The sequence below is a fragment of the Paroedura picta genome, chromosome 8, assembly GCF_049243985.1.
Source record: "Paroedura picta isolate Pp20150507F chromosome 8, Ppicta_v3.0, whole genome shotgun sequence".
Classification (NCBI taxonomy): Eukaryota; Metazoa; Chordata; class Lepidosauria; order Squamata; family Gekkonidae; genus Paroedura; species Paroedura picta.
The window spans coordinates 101,907,498-101,920,772 of NC_135376.1; the positions used below are offsets into that span (position 1 = coordinate 101,907,498).

The window sequence follows — 13,275 nt, forward strand, 5'->3', positions numbered from 1 at the left end:
CACTGGCCGCTGTACGGGAAAGCAGTCAATGGGTGCTCCCCCACCCAGTATGGGAGGCCAGTGGTGGAGAACTGCGACCTTACCACGTAGCTCTTCTCAGACTCTGTGAGATCAGGTCCTGGCCTCAATGAATGAAGGGAAGGCTGAGAGACCACCAAAGCACATGACAAGCGGGAGAGTTCAGCAGTCAAAATTCAAACCAAAACGAACAAAGCAAAAACAGAACGAAAAAGAAATGGAGAGAGGGAAAACAAATTCGACATGAACGAACTCTCACCTGATTTCAGACAACAGACTTTTTAAGCAATGAGGGCGTGGACGGTTATGGCAGGGAGGGCAGGCAGTCACAAAAACCGGACGGGGGGGGGGGGGGAACCAGAGAACAAGAGAGCTCCAAATAGACGACTGACAATGTCATGAGGCAATTCCTGTGGGAGGCCCCTCTGCGAAGGCTTGAAGCCGAATTGCCAGAAGACACAGAAACCAGAGTGAACCAGAGTGTGGCCAACGGGTAGGGCCAAAGGACACCTTCCCCAGATCCTTGGAATGGGTCCCACGGGCTCTCCTCATATGGCCCATGACATCCGTTTCATAGAATCATAGAATCATAGAGTTGGAAGGGGCGATATAGGCCATCTAGTCCAACCCCCTGCTCAACGCAAGATCAGCCCAAAGCATCCTAAAGCAAGTTCTTTGAGCACTCTCGGGTGCATTTCATCCGGCCCAGGGGATTTGAACTCATCCAATGCAGCTAAATGCCTCTCGACAACCTCTCTATCTATGTCAACCTGCCACCCAGACACTATCCTTTGGCTACAGCCATCTCTAGATATGCCTAAACCCTTTGACCTGTGGGAAAAAACAGATGCAAAATAGGCGTTGAGCCTTTCTGCTTTCTCTGCATCCTCCGTTAGAGTTTGTCCATCCGCACCCAACAGTGGGCCTATTGCCTCCTTTACTTTACGTTTGCTCCTCACATAACTGAAAAACCTTTTCTTGTTACAATGGGCTTCCCTGGCCAATCTTAGCTCACTCTCAGCTTTGGCCTTTCTTATGATTGATCTACAGTGCCTAGTAGCCTGTAGGTACTCTTCTTTAGAGTTCTGTCCTTCCCTCCATTTCCTGAACATTTTCCTTTTCTTTCTTAGTTCCTCTTGAAGTTCTCTGTTCATCCAAATAGGCTTCTTAGAGCTCCTGCAGTGTTTTCGTATTTCTGGAATAGTCATTGATTGAGCATGCAATAGCTCCTGTTTGAGTAGCGCCCACCCTTCACATGCTCCCTTCCCTTCCAGCATTCTCGTCCATGGTATGACACTCATCATGTCTCTGAGTTTATTAAAGTTTGCCCTACGAAATCCAACATCCGCGTCTGGCTACAAGCTTCCTTGGCTCCCCATCTCAAAAGGAATTCTATGAGGACATGGTCACTCCCCCCTAGGGTCCCCACCTCCTTCACCTCATCCACCAACTCTTGCCTGTTGGTCAGTATTAAGTCCAGTATGGCTGAACCTCTTGTGGGTTCATCTACCATTTGATAAATGAAATTGTCAGCCCGGTAGGTCAGAAAGTTGCATGACTGAGGACGCTTTGCAGAGTTTGTTTCCCAGCACACAAGGTCATCACTGATTTCACTGATTTGGCTTCAGGGTCTCCCAACTCAGGGAACTGAGGGAGTCAGAAAGGAAAAGACATGGCTGACAGGGCCAACTGCAGTCAAATAAAAAAGTGGGAGAGTAGCGTCGAGGTGGGCCCAAGGGTTGGGTTTCCCCCTGTGGGACAGGAGCAGTTGCAGAAGGGTGGTTTGTGTGGGGAGAAGAGCGGGTGTGTGAAGGGGGTTTAGCCTACTAAAGGCTTAGCAGCTCCTTGAGAACAAAAGAAGCACACCACAAGAGCCCACCTGTGGGTCTTCTTCCTTTTGCCTACTTTGGCCTGAACTACCTGGAGTCAAGAGAGGAGGTTAAGAGGAGGATGGTGTAGGTGGAAAGGCAGTGAATACTCTCTCTTCTGAAGCACCTGGAGGACCACAGGTTGACTACCCCTGCCCTAGATCACCCCAATTGCTTTCTCCCATTTGCTTCTCCTACATCTTTCCCCTTCTTCTATAACCTAAGGAAGATTTGCTCTGTCTATTCTTATTCAGGTGCAACAACAGAATATTTTATTATATATTTCATTACCCTTGGGGAGACCAACAGAACAGAACCACTGGAGAGGTCAGAGGGTCAAGTATCGGAGGAAGCTCCAAAAGAGAGAGAGAGAGAGAGAGAGAGAGAAGAAGAAGAAGAAGAGCCTCATATCTCCAGTGGCAGCTGAGGCCAGAGGTTTGTACTTTGGGCTTCGCTCTCCTTTAGTGGATCCATGTTGTCCTCAAAGAGGGCCGGAAGTGTGGCCCTCTAGGATGACTTCACCACCACCCTTCCTGCTCCAAAATCGTAGCCTGCGTTCCTAATAAAGCGAAACTCACTTCCAGCTTCTTAGCTCCAAGCCATCAGTAAAGGAACAGACTGGCCTTGTTCATGATGGAAAACCCTTTGGACTAAGGAGGGGAAGAAGAAAAACAAACCTCGTGGGCTCCTCACAGCAGCATCAGAAGTCCTGGACATCACCGGGAATGGTGGATTGGGCTGCCAGGCCCGTGGGGCTGTCAGTGCTGACGGAAAAATGGGCTGACTACGGAACATGAATGCCCACTCAGCCACGGTAGGGCTGCGGGCGGGAAAGCGACTGGGGATGCGAGATTCCGAGGGCCGAAGGCTCCAGTGAAGCTGGGATTATCCTGCCGTCAGCAAAGGGACTCCAGCTTATTTGACGCTGGTGCCGTTCTGCTCTGCCTCCGTGGGCAAGGCAGTGCAGAGGAAACAGAAATCTTGAGGCTGTGTGCCAAAAGGCTTTCTCAGCTCTACCCTGGCTGAGAAAACGGCTACCATATGCAATCTCTATAGCGGTGGTCCCCAACCACCGGGCCGTGGCCAAGTGCCGGGCCGCGAATGCCCTGGGACTGCCCCCCCCCCAGTAAGAAACATACCAGGCCACAAGCGTGCGGCCCGGCAAGCTTCTTACTGTGGGGGGGGGGGGAGGGAAGCAGGGCTGCGCCCGCGCATTGCCCAGGCGCAGGATGCACAGGCGGTCAATCGCCCTGCTTTCTGCCACTGGTCCCCAGCCTCAAAAAGGTTGGGGACCACTACTCTATAGGGTGCCTGATTCAACAGCATGAGAAGAATATCCTGCAGGGGGCATCAGAGGACAAACGTAGTTAGCATAGTTAGAATAGGAAGTTGTTTCTCCACCTCATAATAACACTTTTGCTCTTTAGAGCAGCCTGGTGATTAACTCCTCTTTGCATATTGAAACGCTGACAACAAAAAAAGAGGTCTGGGGCCGAACTATGTCACCCCCACCCCCAGGAACTCTGGCCTAGGCCGCTCTGTGGCCCCTCCCCCCAACGCCAGAGACAGGGCTGGAAGGCCTATGCAGTTAAGATAAAATGAGAGTAATCTCTCTGGACACGACCATGTGCCAACATGACCACAATATCACCCCATATGTATATATATACTAGCTGCAAAGCCCTTTCGTGAGAATGGGCTCTGAAAGGGCCCCCCCGCCCCCCCCCATGCTGCGTAAGGTGGCTTTCGGCCACTCGGACTCTGGAGCAGCTCCCAGCTGGATCAAGTGGTGCTGGTGGGGGCTGGCCAGCTTGCCAGGAGGGCCGGGTCAGATCGTTAGCAGGATCGGGGGGGGGGGGGACAGAGCTCGTTAGCTGGCCAGGAGGGAGCTCGTTAGCAGCCTGGATGGCTGGTCCCCCCTCCCACCATCCTTTGCCCAGGGCCCTCTCCCCTGACCTGCTGCTGGCTCCAGTAGCGAGGCGTACCTGAGAGCAAAGTGGCTAGTGTTCAGGGATGGGGGCGGAGCTGCAGGAGCAGGGCTGATCTGGGTGTGGCCAGCTTTGCTGGCGGCACCCTGATTGGCCATATTCCAACTCGGGTACCCGGGACACATTCCACCCCCCAGGCTGTTTCACAAATATTAAGAGGAACAATGGATAAGGATACACACACACACACACACACACACATTAATTTACTCCCACCTGACACCGTTTGAGGGCTGACCTGAAACCCTGGAGGAGGAAGCCCTGCTCTAGCTTACATATGTGGCTATAATGAATACAGAGTGTGGTTTTAAAATGCATCTTGTTTTAGACTTTGTTAAAGTCCATGCAAAATCTCAGGTTAGAAAGAGCCAGAGGCGTATTCTCTATCGATGGACATTTATATTTGTGTGTGCGAATATACATTTACAAAATTGGAGACAAGCTCTTCAGAAGAACCTGCTGTGCAAACGGAGTAGATGATACAGAGACGCCTGGGACTGATGCAGAGAGAAGGGGGGCATTTCATAGTTTTTAAGAAACAGAAGAGAAGGGTACTTGGGGCAGGAAAATGACGCCTGCACTGACATAGATAAGCTGCTAAACTACTGGATGATGTGAAATCTATTATTTAATATTCCTGCCCTCTTTCCTCCCAATGAACAATTGTTACTCTGTTTACAGAATTGCTATGATATTTATGTTTGAGGGGGTCGTTGCGGGACCCATGTGGAACTTTTGTCTGGGGGTCCATGGTGGCTTTTGGCCGCACTGGGATCAAACATAAACCTAGCTAATTTAAGAAGCAGGTCACCCTGAGTGTCTTGTCCGTGCTGTGACAGGGCCTGGGCCTACTCAGAGAAGGATGCTGTTGACAGGCATGCTATTAGGAAGACAAGAGGGATGGATCAGCAGTCCACATGACACACCAAGGGCAACAAGCGTCAATCTGCCCTCCCCTTCCAACCGTTACCTGCGGCACAACGACCCTGCGTGTGAGTCTGGGAGGCGGTTGGGTGGTGACAGCAGAAGGAGGAATTGTGGAGGGAGACAGAAGAGCACACGGAGAGAACGGTTTGGCCTCGACAGTCTTTGAAAGAAAAGGAAAGATGGTCAGCAAAGAGCAGTGAGGGTCCACATGACGGCCGGGAGGCCCTCGCAAACAAGAACGCCCTTTCTCAAGACTCAGCAGACGAGGAGCCATGCAAAAGCAGGCAGGCCAAGGCAAAGCGGGTCTGCCCTAGGTTCGCTTGACGCAATGTGTGTGTAGGACACAGTGTAGGACACAGCCAGGCCTACAACTTGGCTTTCCAACTCGGTTTTTAATTTTATTATTTCACTGCCTACTGAGCTCTTGGCAAGAACCGACTGTGCAGCAGGTAGGTTCTGCCTACAGATCTCAAAGTCAGGATCCTTTTGAGGAGTGGTAGGATCTCCCCTCCCCAGATGCACAGAAGTGAAGGAACTTCTTCCGGTTCAGGCTCTGGTCCCCTACCATGCTTCTAGATATGCCACAGCCCTAACCCAACCAAAGAGGAGAGCTGTGCTTTGGCTTATCATGCAGAAGGTCCCAGGCGTGATCCCTGGCAAGTTCAGTTTAAAAGGATCTGCCCTCCCCACGGATTAGCTGGCTGGTGAGGAGGCTGGCCGAAAGCATGAAGGAGGACCCGCCCCCTTGCTGGCCATGGGCCTATTCGGATGGGCCCCGGGAGTGACATCATCATAGCCAGTGGAAAACCCTAACAAAACCTGCTTGGAGGAAATGAATTTGTCAGGTCAGCAGAAGCACCTGGCTGCATCTGATGGTCACAGCAAACAGGAAAAGCCCTCAGAGGATGCTTAACATAACATAATCTGGTCCATCAATTGAAGACTGCCAGTGAGGGGGAGCTCCCCACCTCCTTTCACTGCTAAACTACTCTGAACATGCATCCCCCCCATACCTATCCAATCCTGTTCTACACATAGTTGAAACCCATTGCTGCTGTCAAAAGGAACCTTTCCCTGCCCTCCTCCAGGTGACAACCTTTCAAATCCTTCAAGAGAGCCCTCCTGTCCCCTCTCAGCCTCCTCCTCCCCAGGCTGAACATTCCCAAGTCCTTGAGTCAGGAGAGCATTAGGAGGACCACTATCTGGCAAGCCAGGCCCAGGATTTTGGGTCTGAGTCACACATCCAACATAATCACCATTCAGTTCATTCTTGGGACTCTGCAACCAAACAGGCTCTGGGAGAGAATATTTTGTTGTCAGAGGCTACCAAAAGAGGAGAAATGCAACAAGACTCATTGGCTGCCGTGGGTTTTCACAGAGATCAGTAGTTGTGCGCCCACACGCACCCACACGCACAAACATGCTGTAAGGCTGCAGGACTCCCTCACACTCATGCCGGACGAGTACCTTGGTGGCCCTCCTCAGATCCTCCTTCCGGTCTCCTGGCTTATAGCAGCCCCCGTCCCTCTTCTTGGGGCCATCTCTCTGCCCCTGAATATGCTGGATCTCCTCAAGGTTGTGAAGGGATTGCTTTGGCCAGCTAACCCACTGCTCCGGTCTGGGGCACCTCTCCCCAGAGATGTCAGGGACACCACGGCAGTCTCTGTTGTTGGCCAAACTCTGGCTGACTCCTCGGCTCCTCTGGCCCTTGTCTTGCTGACCCAGGACGTCACTGAGCTCTGAGAGGAAACTGCTGGGGCTGCTGAGCGCAGAGCCAGGGGAGCCAGGGTGGGGGGAAGGGGAGCTCACGGGCTTGTCTTCACCTTGCAGGGGGCTCAGACGGAGGTTTTGAGCAGATGACTGAGGCCTGGAAGAACCAGAAGGCAGGGGGGACACGGCCCCCCTGGAGCTGGAGCTGGAGAAGGTAGACTGGTGAGGGCTGGCGGAAGGCGAGGGGCTGAAGGGACACAGAGAAGGATCAGGAAGAGGGGGCAAGGGGGGGGTGGCGGCCGGGGTGCTGTCGCGGGACACCCCCAGGGTCAGGGAAATCCACTCCGAGGTGATGGCCTGCAGCTCAGGAGACAGGGCCGGGCTGGTGAAAGGTAAAGGTGGAGGAGTTGGTGTGAAAAGCAGCTCAGAGCTGGGAGACTTCAGGGAAACAAAATGGGGAAACAGAGAGAGAGAGAGAGAGAGAGAAGAAATGAGCAGAAAAGAAAGGCAGAGAAGAATAAATGAATGAATAAAATGGCAGGCAAGCAAGAGAACGCGGAAAGAAATTTTTTAAAAAGCCATTTCACGGCAAAGTATAGAAAAGCTGAGGGGAAGTTCCAGTTTGGAATTGCGAAGCTGGTCTTTCCTGAAGCACCGCAGAATTGTCAGGAACCATAAAGGTGGAGCAGCTAAAACATGAAGTACAACTATTTATTAAGCAGGGCACAGGGCCTTAAGATTAAAAACAGCTTACACAGAATACAAATAAAAAGCTCAGAACACAACAATTAGCAACAAGTCTAAGTTACACATGCAGTAACTATTGTATCTCAGTAATGGTTACTCATATATAATAACCACAGGGCCAAGTGCATTTCCAGTGGTCTAAACGGTGCTAACAGCACAAAAAGAAGAAAACAGGTTGTCTATGAGGCACTGAAAATGTACAGCTCCGAATAATAGATCAGGCCGGCATCACCCGCCTCAGAGAGGACCTCACGTTTTATAAGGGGGGGGGGGTTGGGATTCTATTCTGATCACTGTGGTTTTATTATCCAGTTGTAAACTGCTGCGAGCCAGCTGGCCTGAGAGCAGCAGTCAACAAGTGCAACAATACTGATAAACAACAGTTGAGACCACAATCTGGGCCCATGAGGCCCTCTGTTCTTCTGCTCAGCACTCCCTGCAGGGGCTGCCGCATGTGCACACCTGGAACATTTACCATAGAATCATAGAGTTGGAAGGGGCCATACAGGCCATCGAATCATAGAATCATAGAGTTGGAAGGGGCCATTCAGGCCATCTACTCCAACCCCCTGCTCAACGCAAAGCATCCTAAAGCATCCAAGAAAAGTGTGTATCCAACCTTTGCTTGAAGACTTCCAGTGAGGGGGGGCTCACCACCTCCTTAGGCAGCCTATTCCACTGCTGAACTACTCTGACTGTGAAAAACTTTTTCCTGATATCTAGCCTATATCGTTGTACTTGAAGTTTAAACCCATTACTGCGTGTCCTCTCCTCTGCAGCCAGCAGAAACAGCATCCTGCCCTCCTCCAAGTGACAACCTTTCAAATACTTAAAGAGGGCTACCAGGTGTGCAATAGACCACAATATACTGTGAAATAAAGTCCTTAACATCAAGCTCAATTCTTGTTTAGTTTTGCTTGGAGATTCTATATGCTATGTTGAATTTATGAAATGAAAGAAGACAGTTCATAAATTCAATGTAGCACTGGTCTGAAATGCAGCTATGGCTGAGGAGAGGCTGAGCCCTTCTCCTGCCCTGGCCCAAGAGTTTTTCAAAGCCCTTATTCTCTCCAAAGGGGCTGGGGCCAGAAGTCTCTCTCTTTCTCTCTCACACACACACACACCCATACCCACACCCTGCCAGCCCTCCAGGGGCAGGAAAAAGGCTTTTCTGAGTAGAAACAGACAGGGATCCGTTTTCTGCCACCCCCCTATGCTGAGTCCTGCTTTGTGAGGACTGGCCCATCCCGCCCCATGTACAGCTTTTCAGCGGAGGCTTTTCATTAGGAAGAAATGAGAGGAGGGGAGTGACATGATCCGGGAATCTAGTTCACGGGTAGTCCACCTGTGGTCCTCCAGATGTTCATGGACTACAATCCCCATGATCCCCTGCCAGCAAATGCTGGCAGGGGCTCATGGGAATTGTAGTCCATGGACATCTAGAGGACCACAGGTTGACTACTCCTGACAGGCATCTGTACAGCTCTTCTGCTGAAATCAGCGGCCAGAAGATAGAAAGCAGGGAACTCCATCTGTAAAGGCTTAAAACTACCCGTGGCCGAATCCTCCCCATGTCCTAAATGCAGCTACAGATGCACATAATCCCCCTTCAGGTGGGGGCTGAATGGCTTTGAACCCCTGCACTTCTGCATGGTTTCCCCAATCCAAACTGGGCCCCTCGTCAGGCCTGCAGCCAGAATTTTTTGTCATGGGTGGTGGCGGTGGTGGTAAAGGAACCAAGACCCACCTGTGGTTGCCAACCTCCAGGTGAGAGCTGGAGACCTCTCAGAATATTTTTGTTATGTCAGGGTGAGGGCAAACAATCACTTGCCATTTTACTGAGCCATAAGGTAAAGGTAAAGGTATCCCCTGTGCAAGCACCGAGTCATGTCTGACCCTTGGGGTGATGCCCTCTAGCGTTTTCATGGCACACTCAATACGGGGTGGTTTGCCAGTGCCTTCCCCAGTCATGACCGTTTACCCCCCAGCAAGCTGGGTACTCATTTTACCCACCTCGGAAGGATGGAAGGCTGAGTCAACCTTGAGCCGGCTGCTGGGATTGAACTCCCAGCCTTATGGGCAAAGCTTTCAGATGGCTGCCTTACCACTCTGCGCCACAAGAGGCTCTTACTGAGCCATAATAACCCTTTTTTTAGGGTGGGGTGAAGGCCAGGCCATGGATGAGTTGCAGCGCGGCTGCAGAGAGTGGAAGCAAAGCCCCCAAGGGCGGGTGGGCAGCCAGGCAGCCTGCATGAGTTCCTGTTCATGTGCTCTTTGCTGCCCTTCCCTGGGTGCCCAAGGAGGGAGGAGTGGTGGGCACCAGGCAGAGAGCGAGGGAGGGTCCTCCCAGTTATGATGCTGTGTTTTTTGCCTTGCGATAGCTTTCCCGATCTTTTCCCACGTCTGCGGGAGGGAGCCTTTGGCCTACGTCTCACCCCCCCCCCCATTTGTCCCCAGACTTCTGTTCACGGTAGCCGAGGGGCAGGGAGTGGAAACTTCCCACCATTCGTTCCACTTGTCAATAATCAAAACTTTCAATCACCTTCCAACCCCGTTTGGTCGCATCTGAGTGTCCCCCTCCATGGTCCGAAATCTTTTTTAGATTACCACAATTGCATTATAATGCAGAACAGTAACAACACAAACAAGGGGAAACAAAAAGGTGGGCTGTTTTATCACATCGTTCCACACACACACACTGACCAAAACCAAGGAGGGCTGCTAGGTCCCTCCCCTGGCTCCACCCTCCAGGTTGGCTGAAACTGAAGTTGGCACCCCTAGTTAAAAATCTTTTATCCCCAAGTCACCCAAAACTAGAGCACCCAACATCTGTAATTCACCATCAACTGACTGATTCTACCCACAAACAATTAATGGCAAAGTTAAAGTGGTCTAGCTCTCAGAACATAACAAACAAATAAGTTTGGTTTATCTGTCTATCTATCTGTCTGTCTGTCTGTCTGTCTGTCTATATTTTGAACATGGGTATCAGTAAGCAACTCACAAAGCAGAAGTCGGAGGTCCCTTCCAACTCTGTGATTCTGTCTATCGATATTCAAGTCAATTAACTTTGACCACAAACGAGACCTATGTACAGAGCCAAAGGCAACAGACAAATCAACAAATGCAGGACCGCTTATGCCAGGATGGGCAAGTTGAAAATGACATTGATCAATGGTTCTACAGCCCTTTCTGACTTCCGCTGGGGCTTGGCTGCCCAGTCTTCAAGACTGATGAACAAGAATTTGCTATAGTTTAGACATAATATCTAGCAGGCTTGTTGGCCTGTAATTCTGAGGATCCTTTCCATCACCTTTGTTGTAGTTGGGAACAATTTGCTTGTTTTCCAACCAAGTGGAATTAAACTAGTTATCATTTATTTGTGCAAATTCTCTGGCTAAAAGTGCAGACAACTTTGTGAAGATCCGGTGAATCAGGTCCTTCCAGGGGCTGAAAAGGCAACTACATTTCTGATCTCAGATTCCTGTCCTGGGGGCCAGACTGGAAGTCCCACATTGTCTGATGATGCAGGGGAGCTACCTGAGTAAGTGAATGATGGAGGCCACAGATGCCAGAGAAATGTGCAAACCAATCTCTACCTGAGGAGCATAGTGGTCAGGTGCATGATGCTGACAGAGTGCCCCTTTCCCCATTCATAACTAGACCCAGAGGCCATCAAAAGCAATGCCAGGACCCCCTCCCAGTTTGACCGCAACATCAGGCCAACCCTGGCCAACTAAGGCTACGATTCTGCACACGGCGAAAGCAACCTGTGGGTGGGACTGCAGTCTACTGGGGGGGAGGGTGGATGATACATTTTTGTGAGAAGCTGCCCTTCCTTTGCCATCCAGGTATTTCCCTGGATTTTCTGTAACTCAGGAGGAATCAGCTGCAAGTCCAAAATGTGTTTCCTCCTCCCAGGCACTATCCGCATTGTGTTCACGGAAGCATTACATTTCTGGCACTGACTGGACAGGCTCGGAGAGCTGTAATTCTAGCTTACGGCTCAGACAGTCCTGGAACAATTTTCGCAAGGGATGAGTGTGCCGTTCCCCAGAGGGCGAGCACTTCGCTGCTTCTCCACTTTATATGAAGAACAAAGGCAACCTCAGGGCTGCCTTTCGCTTTTCCATGTCAGACGTCTTTTCTCCTCTTGTCTGTTCCCCAGGAGAATTTTCACCATCCTGTTGCTCTCAAACTGCTCCAGGCCCCCTTGAGCCTGAGGGACAACAAAACATGATGAATTTGTCCTTATGACAAATTCCTAACCAATTTCCAACACCGATTTGAGTCCAGTAGAGAGCCACAAGATATTCTGGTATCGGACAAGAGGAGAAGAGCCTGAGTTCAGGGACCGGCGGATGGACTCGGAGCCCCGTCAGGTGAGCGGATGCTTGTGCATCTCTTCACCGCTGGCCTCCTGCAGAAGGCCCAGCCCAGCGATCAGAGATCGGAAAGGCCTTATCCTTGGACCTGCAGCTCAACAGTGGAACCAGGTGCCTTCTGCTTGGCTCCCTCGACGGAGCACCTCTTGGCTGGCAGCCAATCTCAGGCAGGTACCTGTGGGGAAGCCGTCATGCTGCGGCTCGGGGACTGAGCGAGTGGCAGGTCGGTGTATTCCAGCGCCTTCTTCACCACCGGCCGCTTGAACACCTCGATGTAGGAGACAGGGAAGATGCCTTGGCGGCTGGTGCCAGGGATTCTCCCTTCATACCAGTTCTCGTCCACTCGCCGAAGCAGCGTGATCCTTTCGCCCTGCAGGAACCAGCAATGGGATAAGAAGGAGAGCGGTATCAGCGGAGGCCAGGATCTACAGGGGGACAGGCTTTCTCTGCAGCCACGCCTCCACAGGAGGCCCAGGTCCATTCCGCACAGCCCTAAGGTTGCCGAAGTGTTACCATTGTGTAACGCTATTTATTTTGCGTTATTCACAACGTCATACACAATCTGTAACACTCCTGCAACACTCCCTAAAAAAACCCACTTGACTCTTGAGAACAACCTGCAACACATCCAAAAAAGACATGTGCGTTCTCAAAACAGCGGTAGCAAGCATGTCCCTCCCTAATCTCTCACACCCGAGCTTCCGGCGTCCCGATCACCATTTCCCCCCCCTTAAACCGGCCAAAGCAACGAATAAACGATGCTTCTATGGCTGAAATCCCTCCACAGGCAATTGTCCTTAAAGTTTACGAGCACAATATAGCCCCCTGTTCGACACTGCACTAATTTCGGCCAGAAATAGCACTGGGGGGGGGGGGGATTTTTTTTTAAATTTCAGAACGTGTAAGCGCCAGCTCCTAAGGCAGCAGAAAAGGGTCTTTCTGATACATCGAAAGTGCTTTGCTTCCAGTGCTTTTTCGATTGAACTGGCTGTGTGCATTACCGAGACCTGCCGCTTTTGCTTCCAGTGCTTTTCAATAGCGCTCAGATTTAGCTAAATGGTCCGTTGTGCGGAACTGCTCCCAGTTTTTCCAAGTAGCTACCTGGACTTTTGGTAGCAGCCTGGTAGCCCATGTGACCAGCCCAGTCATCTACGTACAGACCCACTAGCTTCAATGTTTGCAGGATGGCCCAGAGGTCTGAGGAAACAGCATCAGACTGTCGGACACAAATTAAGAGCTAACAAAACTAATTGCCCAATACGCTTGGGTCAATACAAAAATAAGGAAGAGCTGGACCCACCCTACATCTCAACCCTTGTTATACTGGATTCCTCTACAATTGTTTATCATTTAGCTTCCTATCTATTTATAACTGATTTTCAATTTGGAATCTTATGCTTTTTATTGGCTAGGCTGTGACCGTAAATAGAGAACGGATGGGCCAGCCCAATCTTGTTAGAGCTCAGAAGTGAAGCAGGCCTGGCCAGCCAAGCAATCCAGGGCGGCTGCACACGGAGGCAGGCAAGGACAAACCGCTTCTGCTGATCTTTGGCCCTGATGACCTGGGGTCGCCAAGGGTTGGCTTGCGACTGGATGGCTTGCAGTTACCGCTGTCATCATCTGCACATTCAG

At 51.0% G+C, this 13,275-nt stretch overlaps 1 protein-coding gene across 50 annotated transcripts in view; it reads right to left on the reverse strand.

The window, feature by feature from the left end:
- The window catches only part of SORBS1 (sorbin and SH3 domain containing 1), a 268,843-nt gene that overhangs the window by 2,361 nt on the left and 253,207 nt on the right, over positions 1-13,275 (reverse strand). For 32 of the 50 annotated variants that reach the window (XM_077351030.1, XM_077351044.1, XM_077351036.1 and 29 more), the window contains 4 exons: positions 11,819-12,013; positions 6,269-6,949; positions 4,845-4,961; positions 84-143 (listed from right to left, as the gene is read on the reverse strand). In XM_077351030.1, coding sequence (XP_077207145.1) covers positions 84-143; positions 4,845-4,961; positions 6,269-6,949; positions 11,819-12,013 — 1,053 coding nt within the window. The remainder of the gene's footprint in view (positions 1-83; positions 144-4,844; positions 4,962-6,268; positions 6,950-11,818; positions 12,014-13,275) is intronic. The other 18 variants (XM_077351061.1, XM_077351056.1, XM_077351076.1 and 15 more) reach the window with 6 other exon arrangements.